The sequence below is a fragment of the Xenopus laevis genome, chromosome 6L (assembly GCF_017654675.1).
Source record: "Xenopus laevis strain J_2021 chromosome 6L, Xenopus_laevis_v10.1, whole genome shotgun sequence".
Classification (NCBI taxonomy): Eukaryota; Metazoa; Chordata; class Amphibia; order Anura; family Pipidae; genus Xenopus; species Xenopus laevis.
The window spans coordinates 10,755,554-10,781,116 of record NC_054381.1 but is presented as its reverse complement, the minus strand read 5'-3'; the positions used below and the strand labels follow the sequence as shown (position 1 = coordinate 10,781,116).

The 25,563-nt window shown below is 40.5% G+C and overlaps 1 protein-coding gene across 3 annotated transcripts in view; it reads right to left on the bottom strand.

Annotated features, from left to right (window-relative positions):
* The window catches only part of ctdspl.L (CTD small phosphatase like L homeolog), a 59,455-nt gene that overhangs the window by 7,391 nt on the left and 26,501 nt on the right, over nt 1-25,563 (bottom strand). Inside the window, exons 3-8 of one of the 3 annotated variants that reach the window (XM_041565761.1) lie at nt 9,129-9,286; nt 6,269-6,301; nt 6,128-6,166; nt 3,420-3,521; nt 2,686-2,742; nt 464-556 (exon numbers count right to left, since the gene is read on the bottom strand). In XM_041565761.1, coding sequence (XP_041421695.1) covers nt 464-556; nt 2,686-2,742; nt 3,420-3,521; nt 6,128-6,166; nt 6,269-6,301; nt 9,129-9,286 — 482 coding nt within the window. The remainder of the gene's footprint in view (nt 1-463; nt 557-2,685; nt 2,743-3,419; nt 3,522-6,127; nt 6,167-6,268; nt 6,302-9,128; nt 9,287-25,563) is intronic. The other 2 variants (XM_018267079.2, XM_041565762.1) reach the window with 2 other exon arrangements.

Genomic DNA, 25,563 nt, shown 5'->3' with positions numbered 1-25,563 from the left:
TTATCAACACAATGTCAGTTCTACATTAATGGACACTATTCTAGGTCTATCTGTTACTTACAAGGCTACTTACTAATCCCAAACGGCCGCTTGATTCTTTCAACTGATGGAAATGATCACATAATTGGAGGTACCAGTATGATAAACTGGCCCCTCATTTAAAGAAAGTCAATCTTTGTCTACCCCTACAAAAATAAACCCACTATTAACACCATGGTAACGTGCCATATTTGCATACAGGCTTCCTGAGCAATGCATGGAATCCTGAGCAAAGCCTGTATGTTGTTGTTACCATGGGAACACTTACCCACAAAGCACAAAGACACACTGGTATACAAAGAAGCAAGGAAAAAAAAAAGGGAAAAAAAGTAAGACACTTGCCCTCAGAAATGAGGGTACATAAAGAAAATGGGATCAATGGAGCCTTCATTTGTGGTGCAAGGTAGGAATGTGGGTCACTTACCTTTGCAAGACTGGCCGTGAAGAGAACGCATTCAAACAGCTCGCCCATTTTTTGAAGAAATTCATCCACATGAGGTCTTTTTAACACGTAGACCTACAGAGCAATAAAGACATGACACTGTCAGGAAAACAAAGAACAGCAAATGATATAAAGAGGTGTGTTTTTAAGGTTTTATTACTGGTGAGAAATAAAGGCATGGCAAATAACATATTATACTGTTTAACAGTTTATATAGACGGACAAACTCTGCTTGCGCTCCTCTTCAGAAAGGGCGGCGCTCGATTTCTCCTCCCTGGCTATCTCTTATAAGGAAGGCAGGGAGGAGAAATCGAGCGCCGCATGATGGATCACCTTTCTGAAGAGGAGGGCAAGCGGAGTTTCGGTAAGTTATTTCTTAATAAAGACTTAGCGATTTAATAGTTTAATATGTCTTTGTGGGTTTTTTTCCCTTCTACACTAACAAATTTTTTAAAAAAAATTGATGTTACTGGTGCTTTAATTGTGCTGCTCCAGCAGACTTCTGCACTGAAATCTGTTTTTTTTTTTTTTAAAAAGCTAACTTTTTTATATTTAATTTTGAAACTTGGCATGGGGCTAGACATATTGACAGTTTCCCAAGAGGCCTCAGGTCATGTGACTTGTGCAGTCACTTTTTTTTTTAAAGTTTTTATTTATGCATGAAACAACAAAATAAAAAACTGATTAGGAAAGAAGTAAGGCATTTGCGAGACATTCAGCCAAGTGTCCCAGATTGCATTAACTTATCTCATCCTCTAGACCAATTTTTGTTTGGGTAACACATCATTAATTAGTTTTTTTCAGAGGGTGAATGTTGGAGCAGATGGGGATTTCAATGTCAACAGCATGGCTTTCTTTACGTAGAACAATAGCTGAAGGTAACATAACCGCTGGTGTGACGAGAGACCCAAGTCTTCCAGAACACCTAGTAAACATACTTTCGGACATTGGATGTTGGGGAGGTCCAGCCTTTCATTAATGTACCATAAAACCTCTGACCAAAATTGCCTGATGATTGGGCACTCCCAAAAGACGAAGGAAAGTACCCACCGCTAGGTTGTATTTGAGACATGTATCTGGTACCTGGGGGAACAGTTTCAGTGCAGTCACTCTTTAAGGGCAAAGACACACGTGGAGATTAGTCGCCTGGCGACAAATCACCTCATCTTCGGGCGACTAATCTCCCCGAACTGCCTTCTCGCCAGCTAGAATGCAAATCGCTGGCGGGATGGCACTCTGAGCTCTTCGTTTTCTGAAATCGCCCAAAGTTGCCTCACGTGGAAACTTCAGATAACTTCAGAAAACAAAGCGCTCAGAGTGCCATCCCTGCGGTGATTTAGATTTTAGCCGACGAGAAGGCAGTTCGGGGAGATTAGTCGCCCGAAGAAGAGGCGATTTGTCACCGGGCGACCAATCTCCCCGAATGCATGATGGTTGATCCCAATGTTATTAATAGGGAAAAAAGTAACATATATAGTAAGGCCGGTATTTTTTCCAGAAAAGGTGGCAACCCTAGTCTCTGCCCTAATGCTGCACTTCAAGTTGGAGTGATATCACCCCCCCCCCCCCAGCAGCCTATCAACAGAACAATGAGCAGCTAACAAGGCATCTCTGCTGAAGGATTTATTTGCATTGCTAAAAGTTCCCCACCCGGTGGTAGACATGAGACCACCACCGCAGCAGGAAAACCCCTGCTTTTTTCCTTCATTATTCTCATGTCTACCACTAAGGAGCACAACCAATGTGGTGGTATAATATAATGGGAAGGGGAGAAACAATAGCCGTCTCAAAGCAGTTCCATCCTGAAGTGCTGGCTCCTTCTCAAAGAGAGGCATGATATTGAACTGGAGGCAGCAGCTATTGGGCAACTTTGGGGTAAATCCTCCTCACTCTGAAGCAGGCAAGTCATTTATTACAAAAAGTACACAACACTGTATCAGGTATAAGAGATATCCACACGGCTGAGTTGCTGCGGCATGAATAGCTGCCTCCCAATGCAAGTAATCAAGAATAGGCCACGCAGAATGTGAACAGCCTATCCTGGATTACTTGAATCGGGCCACTGCCATTTCTGGATTTCCATGGATCAGCTTCTTGCTTCATTTGATGCTTTGTCCTCGGTTCCTTGGCGGGAAAAAAAAAGAAAACCAAAACGATGAATGCTGACAAAATGACATGCATAAATAGTGCGTTTGGGGACATACCTGATGTATTGTTCCGTCTATTTCAACTGGAACAATGAAGTCTGCATTGTTTATAGGCTACAGATGAGGAAGAATATGTTAATATACATCATATAATAACAATATCACATTGTCAGAACAATTTTATGGATATGAAACAGTAGAGTTAGCTAATGCAGTGGTAGTAAGGACAATAAAGACAGAAACCTGACAAGTGTGGCCCTAGTCAGTATCAGGCCCATATGGTTAAATTTGACATGGGGCTAGACATATTGTCAGTTTCCCAGGAGTCCTCAGGTCACGTGACTGTGCTCGGAGAAAGTTCAGTCACTCTTTACTGCTACACTGCAAGTTGGAAGGATATCACCCCCTTTCCTCCTACCCAGCAGCCCAACAGCAGACTATCAACAGAACAATGGTCAGCTAACCAGAAAGCAGCTACCCGATGCCTCTGCTGATGGATATTTTTGCTTTAGTAAAAGTGGTACCCATGAGAATAGCTTCCTGCTTGGGTGCTATTCTCATATCGAACAGTAGGTTAGGGAGAATGACCTATGTGGTGGTGGTATATAACGGGAAGGGGAGAAACAATAGCTGTATCAAAGCATCCTGAAGTGCTGGCTCCTACTCAATGCATGGAGATGGCTGCCTCCATATGGCCCCAATCAATTCCTTGCAGGATCATTTTCACACTTCAGCAGTAATTTCAAGGAAAATAAAGATTAGGTGAAGAAGAAAAGCAATGTAAAGAGTACCTTAAATGAACTGTGCACTAAGGTTTCATCCAGGTCAATGACCACGCACATCTTCCCATAATCTGACACTTTCAGTTCAGGAAGGAGGTATTTAGCAGGTGGCTATTGAAGAACGCAAAAAAAAAAAAAGGACGTTTAGAGTTTTCCCTATACAAAAATGAATGTAAAAAACTGTTCTTTGGCAGCATACTATGGGTTAGTAGCTAAAAGTCAAGTTATTTAGCAGATGCATTTCAGCAGCATTTTTACCCCTTCGGGTAATCCCATGAATAATTCCAAGTTTTTATGCACTAGTCTGAAGTTCAGGAACTGTAGGACACAAGCTATTCATAAATCATTAGCATTCCTGCAGTTTACAATCCATCATACTCACTTTACAGTTCAAGGGGAGCCCCCATTAGTCTAAACGGAGTATATAAATAAGCATAGGGCAGGGGATTTACCATCAGTTTCTCTTTGAACAATTGGCTGTGGCAGCAGGACTCCGGCATAAGGGTAATAAGCAGAACAATAACATGGCATTAAAGCGCTTATAACAGCCCTCTGTAGAATAACATTGCAATGCCTGGCAAATGATTGTCAATTGCCTGAAGAAGTGCACGGATGCTTAATCACCCAAAATACCCCCATGTGCCATTACTCCAATAGACACGGACAGCAGGATAATGCCAAGACATTGCTCTGTAACTATATCAGTATAATAAACAAGGGAAAGTTGTGTGTGTGTACGTGTGTGATCTATTATCCAGAACGTTCGGGACCTGGGGCTTTCCAGATAAGTGATCTTTCTGTAATTTGGATCTCTATACCTTAAGTCTACTAAATAATAATTTAAACATTAATGAAACCCAATAAGGGTCTGGCCACACAGACAGATTCAGGGAGATAAGTCGCCAGACGACAAATCTCTTTTTCGTGGCGACTAATCTCCCCGATCTGCCTTCCGCCGGCTAAATGTAAATTGCCTGGGGGCAGGCACACAGAACGCTTAGTTTTCCAAGTCGGCCGAAGTTTCCTCGTGAGGCAATTACGGACGACTTCGGAAAACGGATCGTTCCTTGTGCCTGCCCACAGGAGATTTACATTTTAGACGGCGGAAGGCAGATGGGGGAGATTAGTCGCCGCTATGAAGAGGAGATTTGTCGTCTGGCAACTAATCTCCCCGAATCTGCCCGTGTGGCCAGACTCTAAAGGCGGCCATAGACGCAAAGATCCGCTCGTTTGTCAACATCGCCAAACGAGCGGATCTTTCCCCCGATATGCCATTAACAAGCATGGCTATATCGGGGATAATCTGATTGTTCGGCCGTATGGCGGAACAATCCGATTACGATGTGCCATGGGCTCCGGTGGGATCGGTCGGGTCAAAATCAAACCTGACGATCGACCAAACGACCGATCTCCGCCAGACGAAAGATGTCGGCACCCGCCACACACGATCTGAAAATCGTACCAATCCTCGATTCGTACGATAGGATCTGTGTGTCTATGGCCACCTTTAGACGGTTTTGCATTACATTTTTAAAAACTGGAATTATAATGGAGTCTATGAGGGACCACCTTTGTGTTATACGGATCTCTCTGGATAACGGGTTTCGAGATAACGGATCCTATACACATCTATCTATAAACCATTGTTGTAAGAGACCACACTCTCAGACTTATAAATCAAATTCTCTGAAATGTATTAAAGGCAAAAAAACGGACAGTTGGGCAAGTGATATATAGCCATTAAAGGGATGGTACAATTTATTTATTTTTTTTAAAGAAGCACTGCTGACGTTGCATTTATTTTGTATGATGTTATAGCATGCATGCAGAACATTCACTCTACATATTTATATATGAACAACAGATGCATTCTTTTTCAAGGGGAAAAAGAAAACATTTTTCTACATTCAGTATAAAAATAAAAACTGGGTAAATAGATAGGCTGTGCAAAATAAAAAAATGTATCTAATATAGTTAGTTAGCCAAAAATGTAATGTATAAAGGCTGGAGTGACTGGATGTGTAACATAATAGCCAGAACTCTACTTCCTGCTTTTCAGCTCTCTTGCTTTCCACTGATTGGTTACCAGGTAGTAACCAATCAGTGACTTGAGGGGGGCCACATGGGTTATAACCGTTTGCTTTTGAATCTGAGCTGAATGCTGAGGATCAATTACAAACTCACTGAACAGGTATGTCCCATGTGGCCCCCCTTATAGTCGCTGACTAACTCAGAGTTAGAGAGCTGAAAAGCAGGAAGTAGTGTTCTGGCTATTATGTTATACATCCAATCACTCCAGCCTTTATACATTACATTTTTGCCTAACTAACTATATTAGATATATTTTTTTATTTTGCACAGCCTATCTATTTACCCAGTTTTTATTTTTATACTGAATGTAGAAAAATACATATTTATGATAACTATATTAGAAACTATTTTATAATAACTATATTAGAAACATTGTTTATTTTGCACAGCCTATTTACCCAGTTTTTATTTTTTACACAGAACTGTCCCTTTAACTTTAGAGGGGGTACCCACAGCAATCCATCAGAAAATAATTCTCATTATTCTACATTAATATACCGGTTTCATGACATATTTGCCCTTTTTAGTGCCACTTTAATGTGTGAGGGAAGCAGCGCACACACCGTTGCATCATGATAGCACACATCCCACCCAAGCCCAGTCACAACACTCTACATGCCACTTACAGCTGGTGGCGACTTGTTATCCACAGACTGGACCATTTTCTGAACCATTTAGATTGAAACAAAAAAATATGAAAATAAAATTCTAATACAGAAGAGGAAATAAAGCAAAGTGAAGGATGTATGGGAAATAAAAATACATACACTGGGAGTGGTAAGGGCTTGAGTCTGATCACCCTAGTGGGAAGAAAAAGGAGATGGTTTAACAAACAAATGAGGAAAAAAGGAAATGAAAATGCTGGGTATAACTAGAGTAAACAAACCGCAATAAATCAAGCTCAGTCATACAAAGCACAACTTGAGCTTTTTGAAAAGTAAACATAATTTCAAGCAATTTTGCAATATACATCGATTAAAAAGCATGCTGACTTTTCTTGATATTTAATGGTTTCTGACAATTCCCTAAGCCTAGCCCCCTGCTCTCCTGCTGATCTGTCTGACTACTTGGCTGAGCTGGATGACTACTGTTACTTTGTATCAGCAGCCATCAGTCCCTCCTTCCCTGCCAGGATTTCAAATGATGCAGAAAGAGAAGAACTGTTAAACAGCTGGATTTCAGCATAGAAATTGGCATTTATTCATACTTTTTGTATAATCAACTAACTGTTATGGGTATATTAGGGGGTTCTGTGTTATGTGGCCTCTTTATTAAATTTTGCTTTGAAACCCGGAGTTCCCCTTTAGCTATAATAAAATTAATTTGGTGCTCTAAATATGTTTTTCTTGTTATGCTGGCTGCACATGCCCAGATATGGTTGTGCAATATTGTTTATTCTGAAAATCTGACACCTGAGGAGTGCGTTTTGCAAAGACCATCCTGAGATTCAATAGGTATGTTGTCTGTATGTATAAAATAAGTATTTCATGTGTTGATTCCCCTTCCTTGATTTACTTTTTGTTGATATTGGCACAAAACTTAAAGGAGAAGGAAACCCTAAAAATGAATATGGGTAAAAATGCCATATTCTATATACTGCACTTATTGCACCAGCCTAAAGTTTCAGCTTGTCAATAGCAGCAATGATTCAGGACTTCAAACTTGTCACAGGGGGTCACCATCTTGGAAAGTGTCAGCCTTATATTGTGACATTTCTATTCTATGTGTACTGTATATTGTGAGTGGGTCCCTAAGCTCAGTAAGTGACAGCAGCACAGAGCATGTGCAGTGAATCAGCAGAAAAGAAGATGGGGAGCTACTGGGGCATCTTTGGAGACACAGATCTTTACTGCTAAAGGGCTGTGGTTGCCTTGGGCTTGTATGAAGCCCAAAACATCATGTACAACATTTCTAGCTACTTCCTTCGTTTAACTTTCCTTGTCATTTAAGAGAATCAAGGCGATTTGGCCATTTGAACGGGCGTCCAAATTGACCAATATTAGCTGGGCTCATGTATGCCGCCTGATAACAGAAAACCACATAGATGGATTGGGGGTCAGAAATTGCTATGTAGGGTAGCATTATACCACCCCCAGTTGGCTATAACAGAAAAGACCACTATTAAATTTAGCTTATCAACACTCCACAGAGGCTCTTAAAGGGGACCTGTCACCAGAAACAAATATTCCAAATCCTATTTTTTCAAGTTAGTCAAGCAAAATAAACTTTAATTACACTGTATAAATTATTCTAATCTTGTTTCCTTTAGTTTGGCCATTCATCATTATAGCAAGCAGACAGGAGCCATTTTGTGGACACTGTTATTGAGACAAGCTTTGTATCATCTCAGAATCTTGTTTGTGCACCAGAATGGGGGACCTGATGTCCATTGTCATGCCCTGGTTACACAATTAAATAGTTAAGAGAAATGGGGGAATGTGGGGAGAGCAGTGACATCTAGGAAGTGCTGAATGGAAAGAGAAAGGCATAGAGGAGGGACAGGCAATATTTGATTGACAGCTGAGATTTTTAAATGAGTTTACAACAGCTATGAATGCGGTCAATAAAAAAAAAAAGAATTTGGATTTCATCTTTAATATGAAAAAGACTTATTATACAGCTTTTTATGTCTGGATGACAGGTCCACTTAAAAAGGGTGTGTCCAAAAGGTCCACTTAAAAAGGGTTGCGAGAGTCCAAATTACCCTAGCAACCATGTATTGATAACAGAACAAGGAGAAGCCTGAATAAAAAGATGAGTAATAAAAAATAGCAACAACAATTAGGGATGCACCAAATCCAGGATTCGGCCAGGATTCAGCCTTTTTCAGCAGGATTCGTTCGGATTCGACTGAATCCTTCTTCTAGGCCTAACCGAATCCTAATTTGCATATGCAAATTTGCATATGCAAATTAGGAATGGGGAGGGAAATCGTTGGGACTGGGACTTTTTTACAAAACAAGGTAAAAAAAGTTTTTCCCCTTCCCACCCCTAATTTGCATATGCAAATTAAGATTCGGATTCGGTCTAATCTTTCGTGAAGGAAAATAGATTTGGTGCATCCCTAATAACAATACATGTGTAGCCTTACAGAGCATTTGTTTTTTAGAAGGGGTCAGCAACGCCCATTTGAACGCTGCAAAGAGTCAGAAGAAAAAGGCAAATAATTATAAAACTATAAAAAAATAAATAATGAAGATCAATTGAAAAGTTGCTTAGAATCGGCCATTATATATTTTATTATATATTGTATAACATTCTAAAAGTTAACTTAAAGGTGACCCACAACTGTAACAAAGAAGCCGACATTTTTGCTGTACTGTGCATGGGTCAGCCGCTGGATTTTGAAGAAAGTAGAAGGGAGGAAAAGGATCGCTCGCTTTCAAGTGCCCTATGCAGGTGCAGTTTTCTGCTAACAGGTACACCATTTGCAGTATCAGGATAATCATTATAATCCTTGAGGGGGTGCCCTAACATTTGCCACCACCCTTGGATTACATTTTTCCTTCACCTTTAACATAAAAAGGGCCTAGCTCTCCAAATTGGGTTCAGAGTGAAAAATCAGCAGAAAAATTAAGCAGATGTATCTATATTAAAGAGAACAGGAAAAAAATATATATCACATACCTTCTGAATGCCCCCATTTTCTTCCACCAGTGGAGGAAGAGGGCTACTGTTATTATTTGAGGTTGGTGGCTCTACGCTGTAACTGCGGAAACAGCAGAATAAGGAGCTGAAGATGCTTCTGTTCCGTTGCTTTTTTAGGCTAATATTGCATTGGGAGACTGAAAGAAAAACAGAAAAGAATTTTAGGTTAATAGGAGTAATAACAAATGTAAAATTTAGGACTAAACATACATAAGCCTTCATTGAAACATTTGCTCCGGTTTATGGGACAGAATCAGCAATCTAACCCAAATGGCTAATGAGTAAGCAAACCAGGGCTACTTACTATGGGCAGTTGCACGCAACAGTTGGTGGTGTTTTTTCTGCTCGCAGAAATCACCCCCTGTTTAGATTGAGTTGAATTGGATATAAAGGATAAGTAAACTTTATAATAAGTGAATGTAAAATTGATGTGGGTGCTATTCTAAGCACTTTATCATTTACATTCATTAATTATTTTTTTTTTATTCCAAGATATTAAGGGATACATGTGCTGTTAATCTGAATGAATTTTGTTACAACAGCGCCACCTGCTTGTCAGTTTCTGACCAGTCTGACCACCAAGTAGTCAAGGAAGTTGTCAGGAGAAAGAAAGAGGCTGCTCTGATGTTCTTCTGCTTAAGAAAGATTTAAGAAAGGTTTCTAATTTCTTTCCTTTTTATGAAGTATTAAGTTTTTGATTAAGTCTGCACTGTATAAAGAATATAATGAGGGGCTATGTAAAGTGGCACAAATTTCTTTATCCATTTATTGGCCGTATAAATCTTATTTAATGTTTTACTTGCCCTTTTCTTCCCCTTAAGCACCAGGAAAATCCAATATAACCCTGGCAAGAGCAAACCTGCCTAGAGAAGTATAGACAAATTATAAACAAGTTCTCTCTCTGCGCTGCTGCTGATTTGACACTAAGTGGCGCTGTTGTCCTACGTAAAAAATGATCCTGTAGGTTTCGCTTGTAAGGAACACAGAACTTAAATATAAAACCATAATTACTCATAATTAGCACGTTCCAATAGAGGTCTTTGGCATTGAGGTTTTATTTATTTTTATTTCCAGCTGGATGCAAACAAAGAGATAAAGCAGCAACGGAAAGGGAATTACACGATTAAGTAGAATATAACTGGGAAGCCTGTGGGTTGATATAACTTCCCCAGTAACATCAAAAAATTTAATTGTTTTAAAGTAATAAAAATATAATGCAGTGTTTCCCTGCACTAGTAAAACTGCTGTGTTTGCTTCAGAAACATTACTATTCTTTATATAAATAAGCTGCTGTGTAGCCATGGGGGCAGCCATTCAAAGGAGAAAAGGCTCAAGTTACACAGCAGACAGCAGAAAAGCTCTGTCTGTCTAATGGTGTTATCTGTTATCCATTATCTATCCTGTGCCATTTAGCAGTTTTTCAATTTCAGCCATTGCTACACAGCAGCTTGTTTATATGAACTATAGTAGTGTTTCTGAAGCAAACACATCAGTTTTACCAGTGCAGGGCAACACTACATGATATTTGCATTACTTTAAAACACTTTCAGTTTTTGGTGTTACTGTTCCTTTAAGGCTCACAAGTCTGGGCTATGTTTGCTAAAATCCCATAAAAACCCCCATGTGCTACAACACTAATTTTGAGGGATCACACTACCAAAGAAATTTATTGGCTCCTTAAAGGGATACATACAGTCATCCCATCTTAAAAACCACAGGACTGCTTCTCTCCACTCGGGTGGGTTGTCTGCAGGTGAATGTGCAGCTCTCTGGAGCCCCCAGCGGCTGCAATCGGCAACTTCCTGCCTGCTCTCTTTACACAGACGTCTCAGTTGACTTCCTGTTTCCCCTCTCAACACAGAGTGCTCAGAAACCTGACCAGTGGGGATGTCATACAAGATGGGATTCTTCAAGAGTATTTTTCAAGAGGTACAAAGTTTGCGCAGGTCTGGTAACCCACAGTAAAACCAATCTTTGTAAACAGCCGAGCAATAAATGCTACCTGCTGATTGGTTGCTAGGAGTTACTAGACCAACTGCAAACTATACACCTTTGTCACGTGGCAGTTCAAACCATCTACATTATTTGGACCTTGTTTGTTGTACAGGTATGGAATCTGTTCTCTGGAATGCTCGAGACCTGGGGTTTTCTGGATAACAGATCTTTCTGTAATTTGGATTAAGTCTACTAGAAAATCGTGTAAACATTAAATAAACCCAATAGGCTGGTTTTGTTTCCAGTAAAGATTAATCATGACCTAGTTTGGAACTGGTACAGGTATGCGACTTGTTATCCGGAATGCTCGGGACCTGGGGTTTTTCAGATAAGTGATCTTTTCGTATTTTGGATCTTCATACCTTAAGTCTACTAGAAAATCATGAAAACATTAAATAAACCCAATAGGCTGGTATTGCTTATAATAAGGATTAGTTATATATTAGTTGGGATCAAGTACAAGCTACTGTTTTATTATTACAGGTATGGGACCGGTTATCCAGAATGCTCGGGACCTGGGGATTTTCAGATAATGTATCTTTCTGTAATTTGGATCTTCATACCTTAAGTCTACTAGAAAACCATGTAAACATTAAATAACCCCAATAGGCTGGTTTTGTTTCCAGTAAAGATGAATTATAACCTAGATTGGATCTGGTACAGGTATGGGACCTGTTATCCGGAAAGCTCGGGACCTGGGGTTTTCCAAATAAGCGATCTTTTCATACATTAAGTCTACTAGAAACTCATGTAAACATTAAATAAACCCATATATACGGATAAGAATACAGTAAATAAGGATTAATTATATCATCTTCTGAAGTACAAGCTACCATTTTATTATTACAGGTATGAGACCTGTTATCCAGAATGCTTGGGACCTGGGGGTTTCTGGATAATGGGACTTTCTGTAATTTGGATCTTCATAGCTAAGTCTACTAGAAAATCATGTAAACATTAACCGAACAGGCTGGTTTTGCCTCCAATAAGGATTAATTATAACCCAGTTTGGATCTGGTACAGGTATGGGACCTGTTATCCGGATTGCTAGGGATCTGGGGTTTTCCAGATAAGTGATCTTTTTGTAATTTGGATCTTCATACCTTAAGTCTACTAGAAAATCATGTAAACCTTAAATAAACCCAATAGGTTGGTTTTGCTTCTAATAAGAATTAATTATATCTTAGTTGGGATCAAGTACAAGCTACTGTTTTATTACTACACAGAAAAAGGAAATAATTTTTAAACATTTGGATTATTTACATAAAATGGGGTCTATGGGAGACAGCCATTCTGTAATTCGGAGCTTTCTGGATAATGGATCCCTTACCTGTACTCTAACTGTCACATTTAGAAACCGAACTACCCCCACGTCCCCTCCAGCCCACAATGCTTAAAGCGGAGTCTGTGCCTTCTCCCACAGTGACCACAGGAGCTAACAGTTCAGGCTCGCATGGTTTCCATAAAAGATTGCTGAACTAATCTCAGTATCAATGACAGCCTTCCTGTGTCTCTAGGGCACCCTGTCACTACTATAATCAGCCTATATAATATACCAGTAGGCATTGGGGAATGATTCCAATCAAGTAGAAGAGGCAATAATACAATTGACAATGTAGGTTCCATTAAACGTGATTATAAACAGCTCCCTGCATTCTCTGCCTACCTACAGCCTGGCCCTATTGCAATATCAATATCTACGTCCCCCTCCCTGTCACCATCTGGTTCAGCCATTAGAAGGGCTCCTGGGAATTTAGGACAGAGCATTGATTTGCCCCATTTGGGCGGGTGCCATGAACCTTGCTTTGGAATGGCAGGAACAGGAAATTCTAGGCACGGACTACATTCCCTGCATTCCTTTTCCACCCGGAGAGCCAGACTAACAAACAAAACCTCTGTTGTATCCAGAAAGGGAAAAAAATAACTGCTACAAATGTAAGAATAAATGTAAGAAGCCATCATTGTCATTGAGACCTCCTCCTTGGCTTGAGCTGGGCTCTACTGAAGTCACTGCGAGGCCATTCATTTACTAATTGTACAATAAGGAAACGACTGTTTAGTTACACTTGTTCACGATACATTTATATCGCTTTGGGTTTGTGTTTTGTACAAGGACGACTGGTTATCAGCGTTAGCATTTCTGCAACAAAATCCCTCATTGCTGGAAGCCTTGCACATTAACCCTGTATCGCCCAGTCATCCATGAAACTCGAATGGCATACAGGGGGTTATTTATTAAACGGGTTGTTCACTTTGAGTTAACTTTTAGGGGTAGATTTATCAACGGTCAAGGTGAATTTTCAAATTAAAAAAAAAATAAATAAAAAAATAAAAAAAAATCGGATTTCAAGCTATTTTTTGTGTTCTTCGACTAGGGAATTGTCCAAATTCGATTCGAATTTGAAAAAAATTCTTAATTTATCATGTACCGTCTCTTTAAAAATTTGACTTCGACCATTCGCCATCTAAAACCTGCCAAATTGCCGTTTTAGCCTATGGGGACCTCCTTGAACCCATTTGAAGTCAATTGGTGGATAGGGATGGGCGAATTTTTTTTCGCCAAAAAAAAAAGGACGCCCATAGACTTGTATGGCGGCTTGCATCTCAAAAAGAAAGAAAGAAGAAAAAAAAAAAAGACGCGGTTCAAAACAATTTCGACGCACGACAAAAATTTTTTGACTCCCATAGACTTTAATGGGCATCTATGAGATTTCGCTGGCAGCGAATTTTTGGCGAAACTAAACGGGTTGAATTCGCCCATCCTTGTTGGTGGACTTTGAAAAATCAAAGTTTATTTTGGGGAAAAAACGTGGATTCGATCTTATGTGCTATTACTTCGATTCGTATTATTCGAATTTGGCCGAATACGGACCTATTTGATCGAAAACAGACCTATTCGCCCAAAAAAAAACTTCAACTTAATTTCGGTTGGTCTTTTTGAATTTCGAAGTTTTTCGACCCTTGATAAATATGCCCCTTAGAATGATGTAGAGAGTTATATACTGAGACAATTTGTATTTGGTTTTCCTTTTTTATTATTTGTGGTTATTGAGTTATTTAGCCTTTTATGCAGCAGCTCTTCAGTTTGCATGTTAAGCAATCTAATTGCTAGGGCCCCTAGCAACCAGGCATTGATTTGAAAAGGAAACTGGAATATGAATAGGAGAGGGACTGAATAGAAAGATAAGGAATAAAAAGTAACAATAACAATACATAAGTAGTCTTACAGAGCATTTGTTCTTTTTAGAAGGGAGTAAGCGACCCCCATTTAGAAGCTGGAAAGAGTCAGAAGTAAAAGGCAAATAATAATAAAACTATTACTACTAATAACTAAAACCATTTGAAAATTTGCTTAGAAATGGCCATTATATAACATACTAATAAGGTTAACCACCCCTTTAACCCTTTCCCTGCCAGCCGTTTTGTCCTAGATGCGAACATCTACTGCCAAGCAGTTTTTAGATATTTTGCACTCTTTCACTTTAAGGGCCTTTCCTGGGGTGGTCTTTTAGTTAACCCAGGAAAACAATGTATTGTTTTTTTCAGGACAACCTGAACTTTCACAATATGCAAGAATTTTGGTGTAATTCTACTTCTCTAATAAAATATTGGATTCTAAGTGTCAAATAAAATGAAAAAAATCATGTTGCACGAAGAACAATCACATATATCAGAAACATCATTCATTTTATGTACGAGAACACAGCCGATTTAGAAAGGTCTATGTCTCCTGAACGCGACAATACCAAATATATATAGTTTTATGGAGATTTCTCACTTGTATAGCTCAAAATCTACAAGCAGTACACAACCAAATTTCCAAAGCAACACTTCCCAAACGGCATACTTTTGATTTCAAGGCCAAACATTCCGCTAACAGTAGGTTTACCCTAGAAAACTACCCATTACTAGAAAGAACAGATTCTGGTGAATCAAAAATGGGTAGAAATATCTTTGTACTCCAAACCACCAAGTTGCAATTGTTTCCTAAAGTTATAATGTTTTATAGAAATTGGTGAATTTTTTGAAAAATGACCTCAAAGCTTCCACTCTACAGCAACATATCTCCCACACATCATTAGGTATCAATGTAAAACACCCCAAATATAAAATCCTGGGTCCACTGAACAGTTTGATGCCCAATATGAATAGATGTACCCAAGCACGTGGCATAGGAGGCCCCAAAAGGAAGACCCCCCATTTGTTCTGTCATTTCAGATACTGCAAAATCAACACATTTACATCGTTTTGTGGGGCGGCAAAGGTAGAAAAAAGTATGTTCACCCCAGAAAACCATATATTTTCGGAAAGTATACATTCCCCTGAATCCAAATTGGGTATGCATGTCTTTCTACACCAAAGTACCAAGCGGCAAACCATTACTAAAGTTGGTGATTTTAGCGACATTTCCAAAATCACTTAAAAATTTCTACCCTGCAGCATCGTATTACCCACATACTTTTAGGTATCAAGACAAATCACCCCAAATATGAAAGCCTAGGGTCCTCTGAACAGTTTGATGCCCAATATGTATAGGTGCACCCAAGCAAGTGGCATATAGAGGCCTGAAAGGAAGACCCCATATGGTCTGTCATTTCAGATACTGCAAAATCAACACATTTACATCGTTTTGGGGGGCGGCAAAGGTAGAAAAAAGTAAGTTCACCCCAGAAAACCATATATTTTCGGAAAGTACACATTGCCACGAATCTAAATTGGGTATGCATGTCTTTGTACTCCAAAGTACCAAGCCGCAAATCATTCCTAAATTTGGTGATTTTGGTGACATTTCCAAAAATCACTTAAAAATGTCTACCCTGCAGCATCGTATTTCCCACATACTTTTAGGTATCAAGAGAAATCACCCCAAATATGAAAGCCTAGGGTCCTCTGAACAGTTTGATGCCCAATATATATAGGTGTACCCAAGCACGTGGCATATAGGGGCCCCAAAAGGAAGACTCCCATATGGTCTGTCATTTGAGGTACTGCAAAATCAACACATTTACATCGTTTTGGGGGGGGGGGGGGCAAAAGTAGAAAACAGTAAGTTCACCCCAGAAAACCATATATTTTCGGAAAGTACACATTCCAACGAATCCAAATTGGGTATGCATGTCTTTCTACGCCAAAGTACCAAGCCGCAAATCATTCCTAAATTTGGTGATTTAGGTGACATTTCCAAAAATCACCTCAAAATATCTACCCTGCAGCATCGTATTACCCACATACTTTTAGGTATCAAGACAAATCACCCCAAATATGAAAGCCTAGGGTCCTCTGAACAGTTTGATGCCCAATATGTATAGGTGTACCGAAGCATGTGGCATATAGGGGCCCTAAAAGGAAGACCCCCATATAGTCTGACATTTCAGGTACTGCAAAATCAACACATTTACATTGTTTTGGGGGGGCAAAAGTAGAAAACAGTAAGTTCACCCCAGAAAACCATATATTTTCGGAAAGTACACATTCCCACGAATTCAAATTGGGTATGCATGTCTTTCTACACCAAAGTACCAAGCCGCAAATCATTCCTAAATTTGGTGATTTAGGTGACATTTCCAAAAATCACCTCAAAATATCTACCCTGCAGCATCGTATTACCCACATACTTTTAGGTATCAAGACAAATCACCCCAAATATGAAAGCCTAGGGTCCTCTGAACAGTTTGATGCCCGATATGTATAGGTGTACCCAAGCACGTGGCATACAGGGGCCCCAAAAGGAAGACCCCATATAGTCTGTCATTTCAGATACTGCAAAATCAACACATTTACATCGTTTTGGGGGGGGCAAAAGTAGAAAACAGTAAGTTCACCCCAGAAAACCATATATTTTCGGAAAGTACACATTCCAACGAATCCAAATTGGGTATGCATGTCTTTCTACGCCAAAGTACCAAGCCGCAAATCATTCCTAAATTTGGTGATTTAGGTGACATTTCCAAAAATCACCTCAAAATATCTACCCTGCAGCATCGTATTACCCACATACTTTTAGGTATCAAGAGAAATCACCCCAAATATGAAAGCCTAGGGTCCTCTGAACAGTTTGATGCCCGATATGTATAGTTGTACCCAAGCACGTGGCATACAGGGGCCCCAAAAGGAAGACCCCATATAGTCTGTCATTTCAGGTACTGCAAAATCAACACATTTACATAGTTTTGGGGGGGGCAAAAGTAGAAAACAGTAAGTTCACCCCAGAAAACCATATATTTTCGGAAAGTACACATTCCAACGAATCCAAATTGGGTATGCATGTCTTTCTACGCCAAAGTACCAAGCCGCAAATCATTCCTAAATTTGGTGATTTAGGTGACATTTCCAAAAATCACCTCAAAATATCTACCCTGCAGCATCGTATTACCCACATACTTTTAGGTATCAAGAGAAATCACCCCAAATATGAAAGCCTAGGGTCCTCTGAACAGTTTGATGCCCGATATGTATAGGTGTACCCCAGCACGTGGCATACAGGGGCCCCAAAAGGAAGACCCCCATATAGTCTGTCATTTCAGGTACTGCAAAATCAACACATTTACATCGTTTTGGGGGGGGGGGCAAAAGTAGAAAACAGTAAGTTCACCCCAGAAAACCATATATTTTCGGAAAGTACACATTCCAACGAATCCAAATTGGGTATGCATGTCTTTCTACGCCAAAGTACCAAGCCGCAAATCATTCCTAAATCTGGTGATTTTGGTGACATTTCCAAAAATGACCTCAAAATATCTACTCTGCAGCATCGTATTACCCACATACTTTTAGGTATCAAGAGAAATCACCCCAAATATGAAAGCCTAGGGTCCTCTGAACAGTTTGATGCCCGATATGTATAGGTGTACCCAAGCACGTGGCATATAGGGGCCCTAAAATGAAGACCCCTCCTTGTATGTTCTGTCATTTCAGGTACTGCAAAATCAACACATTTACATCGTTTTGGGGGGGGCAAAGGTAGAAAAAAGTAAGTTCACCCCAGAAAACCATATATTTTCGGAAAGTACACATTCCCACGAATCTAAATTGGGTATGCATGTCTTTCTACTACAAAGTACCAAGCCGCAAACCATTCCTAAATTTGGTGATTTTGGGGACATTTCCAAAAATGACTTCAAAATTTCGACCCTGCAGCATCGTATTACCCACATACTTTTAGGTATCAAGACAAATCACCCCAAATATGAAAGCCTGGGGTCCTCTGAACAGTTTGATGCCCAATATGTATAGGTGTACCCAAGCACGTGGCGTATAGGGGCCGCAAAACGAAGACCCCATATGGTCTGTCATTTCAGGTACTGCAAAATCAACACATTTACATTGTTTTGAGGGGGGCAAATGTAGAAAAAAGTAAGTTCACCCCAGAAAACCATATATTTTTGGAAAGTACACATTCCCACGAATTCAAATTGGGTATGCATGTCTTTCTACGCCAAAGTACCAAGCCGCAAATCATTCCTAAATTTGGTGATTTAGGTGACATTTCCAAAAATCACCTCAAAATATCTACCCTGAAGCATCGTATTACCCACATACTTTTAGGTATCAAGAGAAATCACCCCAAATATGAAAGCCTAGGGTGCTCTGAACAGTTTGATGCCCGATATGTATAGGTGTACCCAAGCACGTGGCATACAGGGGCCCCAAAAGGAAGACCCCCATATAGTTGTCATTTCAGGTACTGCAAAATCAACACATTTACATCGTTTTGGGGGGGGGCAAAAGTAGAAAACAGTAAGTTCACCCCAGAAAACCATATATTTTCGGAAAGTACACATTCCAACGAATCCAAATTGGGTATGCATGTCTTTCTACGCCAAAGTACCAAGCCACAAATCATTCCTAAATTTGGTGATTTAGGTGACATTTCCAAAAATCACCTCAAAATATCTACCCTGCAGCATCATATTACCCACATACTTTTAGGTATCAAGACAAATCACCCCAAATATGAAAGCCTAGGGTCCTCTGAACAGTTTGATGCCCAATATGTATAGATGTACCCAAGCACGTGGCATATAGGGGCCCCAAAAGGAAGACCCCCATATGGTCTGTCATTTCAGGTACTGCAAAATCAACACATATACATAGTTTTGGGGGGAGCAAAGGTAAAAAAAGTGCATTCACCCCAGAAAACCATATATTTTCGGAAAGTACACATTCCCACGAATCCAAATTGGGTATGCATGTCCTTGTACTCCAAAGTACCAAGCCGCAAGCCTTTCCTAAATTTGGCGATAAAAGCAACAGTTTTTACATTTTTGAAAATTGCCTAAAAATATTGCAATTGGCCGCATTTATCTCACCCAATTTCTTACATACAATTCTAAAACACCATAAATACTGATGCCAAGGGTCAATTGAACCGTTTGATGCCCAATATGCATTGATATACCAAGGCAGCTGGCATGTGCGGACCCAAAATGAAAATAGTGCATATGATTTTTCTCTGCTGCCGATTCGCCTTCTGTGAACATAGACCCTTGACTTCATATTATATGCCTCAAGACCCTCCTAACAGCAAAGACCCCCCCAAAACCATATATTTTTGGAAAGTACACATTCTGACGAATCCAAAAAAGATAAAGACGTCTTTCTACACCAAACTGCAAAGCTTTTCTAAACGCAGAGGTTTTTACATTTCTGAAAATCGCCTAAAATTGTTGCAGTTTGCCGCATTTATCACACACACTGTTTTACGTATAAAGAAAAATCACCCTAAATATGGACGTCAGAGGTCTACTAAATAGTTTGATGCCCAATATGCATAGATTTACCAAAGTATGTGGCGTGTACAGACCCCAAATGAAAAACATGCCTATGAATTTTCACGCTAGCCAACTAAGCTGCAGAAAAGAGAGCCCCAACTGTGCGTTATGTGCCATAAGACCCCAAAACTGTAAAAAGACCCCCAGAAACCCATATATTTTTGGAAAGCATATATTCTGGCGAATCAAACTAAGTAAAATAAATCTTTCTATACCAAAGCACCAAACAGCAAAACTATACTAAAGATACATAAGGAACAATAATGCATGGATAAAATTGCAATAAAACCACAAAAATAGCGTAAATCAATGAAATAACAAAATAATTGATCCGGCAGCGTAATTAGTGGCCGAAATCGATTATCCAATAGTCACGCTGTCAAAATAACATGCTTTTAGGCAAAACAAACAGTACAATGAATAAGTAAAAAAAAAAAAAAACCCCTGTTTGTGAGTTTTTGTGTATACATATTTGTGCACTAATAAAAGTTGTCTGAGTGTGCAAATACATGTAATTAAGTGTAAATAAGTGTACAAAATCGACTAAGTGTGCTAAAATAAAAAAATAAAAAATAAAAAAACACAAATTTTTACTAAAATGTTCATGTAAGTGTATAAATGTACTGTAGGTATGTGTAAGTGCAGGTAAGTGTGTAAAAAAAAGTGCACTTACCGTTTTTGTAGCAGGAGGATCGCTGGAACCGAAGGACGACTCCTGGCAGCGTGTCTGCAGAGTTACTGCGCAGCAGGAAGTGACTGGGCGCGTGGTGCGACGAGGAGGAGGTAAGCCAGCAGCAGCAGCGCTTACATTGCGCTTCTGCTACTTTGAAGTCGGATCTGCGACAATCGCGTCGCAGATCCGACTTGACAGCCCCCCAGCCACGTTGCCCAGGGGGCTGTCTACCCTCCTGACTCTCTGCAGAGGCGGCAAAAGCCGCCGATGCAGAGAGAAGGGCTCAGCTGCAAAAGAACGTACGAGGTACGTTCTTGGCAGCCTGAGCCCTGAACCGCCAGCACGTACGCCGTACGTGCTTGGCGGTTAAAGGGTTAAAAGGACCAGTAACATCAAAAAAATGTTTTTTTTTAGAAATTCGTTAGCAAACTTAAAAAAAAAACAAAAAACAACACACGGGGGGTGGAGCCTGACGCCATGCTGTAGAGACGCAGATACCAGGAGCTCCCGTGCTGCTACCGCTACAATCACGACTCGTGAATACTACGGGCCACTCCAGATGCAATCAGTTTGACCTCTTCCTCTCTAGAGACTAGTGAGATGTCTACACAACGTTCCCATTCTCAAAGAGACCCGGGAAACTTCTTCAAACGCCAATCTGCTGATCCATCAAAAAAACAAGATGGCGCCGCTTTGTCGGAGGTCGCGAATATCACTGAGCATTCAGTTTGCCTCACGAAAAAGGTGTTGGACACTAGCCTTGACTCACATAGAGCTTTAAGGCCTAAACCTTCCAACACGGATCCTCCGAGGGATACAATAGCCCGACTGCATTACTTTGAAACGAAGGAGGACTTTTTACGTTTGGCTAGAGGCAGTTGAAATGGATGGTGTCCTGATCCAAATATTTCCGGATATAGCCCCATCAACACTATTGAAACGCAGGGAGCTAAAACAGATCACCACAAGCCTTACACAAGCAGGCTTGAAATACCGATGAGGCTTTCCTTTTCGCTTAACCGTGGTTAAAAATGGAACACTGTACTCCCTGACAGACCCAGCAGATGGCCCCTCTCTTCTAGCGGGACTTGGCCTCACAGCCTTATCTCCCTCACGTAAATCACCTCCAGAGAGACCTACTGCATTAAGCCCTATTTGGGAAACGAAAAGCACTAAAAAGTCGGCAATGAAAACCAAGTTGTCTACATCTCTCTTTTCCAATTCATCCAGCTCTGCACCCAATTCTCCTTGAGCAGCCTTTTCATGATGACACTTACGCTCACCAGAGTGGGTTTCGCTGTTCTTTTTCTACCCTATGCAACAGGATTAAAGGAGAAGGAAAGGTTAAAACTAAGTAAGCCTTATCAGAAAGGTCTATATAAATACACCAGTAAACCCTCAAAGTAATGCTGCTTTGAGTCCCCTGTCAAAAGAAACAGCACATTTCTTTCCTTCTATTGTGTACTCATGGGCTTCTGTATCAGACTTCTTGTTTTCAGCTTAAACCTCCAGGGCTAGGGCTTGAGCATGCTCAGTTTGCTCCTCTCCCCTCCCTTCTCTGCTGTAATCTGAGCCCAGAGCTATGAGTGAGCAGGGAGAGACTCAGGCAGGAAGGGATGTCACAAACTAATATGGCAGCTGCTATCCTAAACAAACAGAGAGCTTCTAGAGCTGTTTACTCAGGTATGGTAAAACATTCTGCGGAATAAATATATAGTCTTATAGCTTGCACTATTGTGGCTAATCTATTGGCAATAAACTGCTTTGGTAGCTTTCCTTCTCCTTTAAACAGAGAGAAGCCAGTGGAATGGACAGAACAGCAGTAAGAGTTAAGGTAAAACCCTATGAAAGCAAAAAAACATTCCCAATTGCCCGTAATAAACACACAGCTGCCTGTATGGAGTGGGCTCTGTACTTGAAGCATTAGTCACCTGAACAAATACATGGCTATCATTAGCACTGGCCTTGAGCCTGACAACAAGGAATATGCTCTTGTTTGCACTGCAGCCCATACACACAGTCTTATTATTCATCAGCCTTTCATAGAGTCGCATCTGCAGCCCTCCAGCCAGGGAAATGAACTAGAACTCAACATCCCCCTACACATCATTAAAGGGTGGTTCACCCTTTACATTAACTTTTAGTATGGCATAGAATGGCTAATTCTAAGCAACCTTTCAATTGGTCTTCATTATTTATTTATTTATTTTATAGTTTCTATCTGACTTCTTCTGACTCTTTCCAGATGGGGGAGCAACACTAGCATGAAAAATGTTGTTGGGGTGCCAAATAAGTGATGTGATTGGCCATTTGGTAGCCCCTATGTGGACTGTCAAACTACATTGAGACTCTGTTTGGCAGTGCACCTGTTTTTTATGAAACCAAAACTTGCCCCCAAGCCTGGAATTCAAAAATAAGCTCCTGCTTTGAGGCCACTGGGAGCAACATCCAAGGGGTTGGTGAGCAACGTGGATCACTGCTCTTCGAATGAAAAAAAAATCTAATTTCAAGCTATTTTTTGTGTCCTTTGACTAGGGAATAGTCCAAATTCGATTTTGAAAAAATTTCAAAAATTCAAATATCAAAATGTATAATGTACGGTCTCAACTTCGACCATTCGCCATCTAAAACCTGCCGAATTGCTGTTTTAGCTTATGGTGGACCTCCTAGAACCTATTTGGAGTCAATTGGTGGACTTTAAAAAATCAAAGTTTTTTTGGGGAAATTCGGCCAGATACGGACGGACCTATTCGATCGCTAATGGGCCTATTTGGCCAAAACCAAACTTCGACTTAATTTCGGTTGGTCTTTTTGAATTTCGAAGTTTTTTCAAATTGAAATTCGACCCTTGATAAATATGCCACTAAAAGTTCATTTAAAGGTGAACAACTCCTTTAACAGTTTGCTACAAGGACAGCTGCAGTGTAGCACTAGAGCCGCAGTGCACACACACCATATGGGCAGTATAAACAAACTCAGGCCAAACTTCAATTTGATGCTGCCCTGTAAAAAGAAAGGTCTGCCAATAAAAATGGTGACAGCACAAACAGTCACGTAGAACTCTCTAAATGAACAGGAAGGCAGAAATGCATTGGAAACAAGTGCTCCAAACTGAGTTTTATGTAGACAACCGGGGTCAACGACCCTAGCAACAGCAAAGCAGGCTGGTGATAAGACTAGATTCTACTTTCTTCTATTCACCCTCAACTCTGACAGTCAAACAAGCGCCCGAGTGCTACGATCATTGGGCCTGGCAAGCAGACACTCCACACACTCAGTTCTGAATGAATAAAATCAAACTGCAAACATCCGAAATGTTGAATAAAGCAGGGGTCCCCAACCACCTGAACTGGGCCGCCGAACAATGAACGTGGTGACCCGTATTTGATGCCGGCGCACACCCAAATTGGACGCTGACCCCTTCGAACCCCTACAAATGTATTGTTATTGCTGCATTTTATTACCCATCTTTCTATTATGACCTCTCCCCTTCATATGCCATCCTGTAATTCAGAGCTTTCTGGAGAATGGGTTTCCAGATAACTTATCCCATGCATGTAGAATGCTTCAGGATGGTACTACTCATGTTATGTAGGTGTTTCAGAGACATAAGACTAAAGCAGAAAGAAAATGTCTTCAACCAGAAATGTTTAACAGCCCCTAAGTTTGCTCATAGTCTGTACAGAGAGATCCCATAAAACTATGGCAGCATAAGTATTCCCCTGTACTAAGCACAATTCAGCAGGAACAGTCCCTAAGTTTGCTCATAGTGTGTACAGAGAGATCCCATAAAACTATGGCAGCATAGGTATTCCCCTGTACTAAGCACAATTCAGCAGGAACAGTCCCTAAGTTTGCTCATAGTCTGCACAGAGATATACTATAAAACTATGGCAGCATAGGTATTCCCAGTGTTGGACTGGCCCAGCGGGAAACCAGGAAATAACCCGTTGGGCCCCGACCCTCGTGGGCCCCCGCCGGGCCAGACCCCCTCTCCCAATATCTACATTTTGGTGAAAAAAAAAACCAGTTTTCGGCACAGCAGCTCTCGCATGCGTGCTGACCGACGCAGCTTGTGCATGGCGCATCACAGTAGGGAGGCCCTGGACCAGAAGTCCCGGTGGGCCCCGGCCGACCCTGGGTATTCCCCTGTACTAAGCACAATTCAGCAGGAACAGTCCCCTAAGTTTGCTCATAGTCTGTACAGAGAGATCCCATAAAACTATGGCAGCATAGGTATTCCCCTGAACTAAGCACAATTCAGCAGGAACAGCCCCCTAACAGATACCATAAAACTATGTCAGCACAGGTATTCTAACCCAATTATGATACTGCATGAATATGGGATACTTTAATATATGTACATTTAGAACAGGAAAACATTGTGTGTTCATGAGCCCCTAAAATTAACCCAAAGTCACTACATTTAGAGCGAGCTGATATTCCTTATATGTCCTTGCTATTCTACTAATGTGGCAGAAGCCCCTAGCACAGAGGCTGCTGTGAGTTATATTCCAGAAAAGCTGGGGGTGACCAGGATAGAGAGCAGTACAAATGTGACATGGATTCTGAGAAGTAAGCGGATTTCTTCCTGCAGGGAACCAGGCCGACCGAACAGAGAGAGACGTTTGTTTATAGGAAGCGTCTGACATCCAGCCGTAATTTACATTTATACAACATTACACAGCATTTACATTTATACAGCATTTACATAAGAGGCAGAAAGCAAACAGAAAGACAAGATTGTTTGTTAGTCCTGCTCATGTACATGGGTTTAAGGAGCCGGGGGGGGGAAGCATCTTTGTCTTGTGGGTTTGTTATGATTAAGTTTTTGGTTTAACACAAATCTCTAGATCAGCACAAAAGACACAAGGATGCGGTTTCCATAAAATCAATGTTTTTTTTAGAGCGATGTTCATGTTGGGGAGGCAGAGCTTGGCAAGCATTGTGTTTGCTCAGATTACATTTCCCAAGT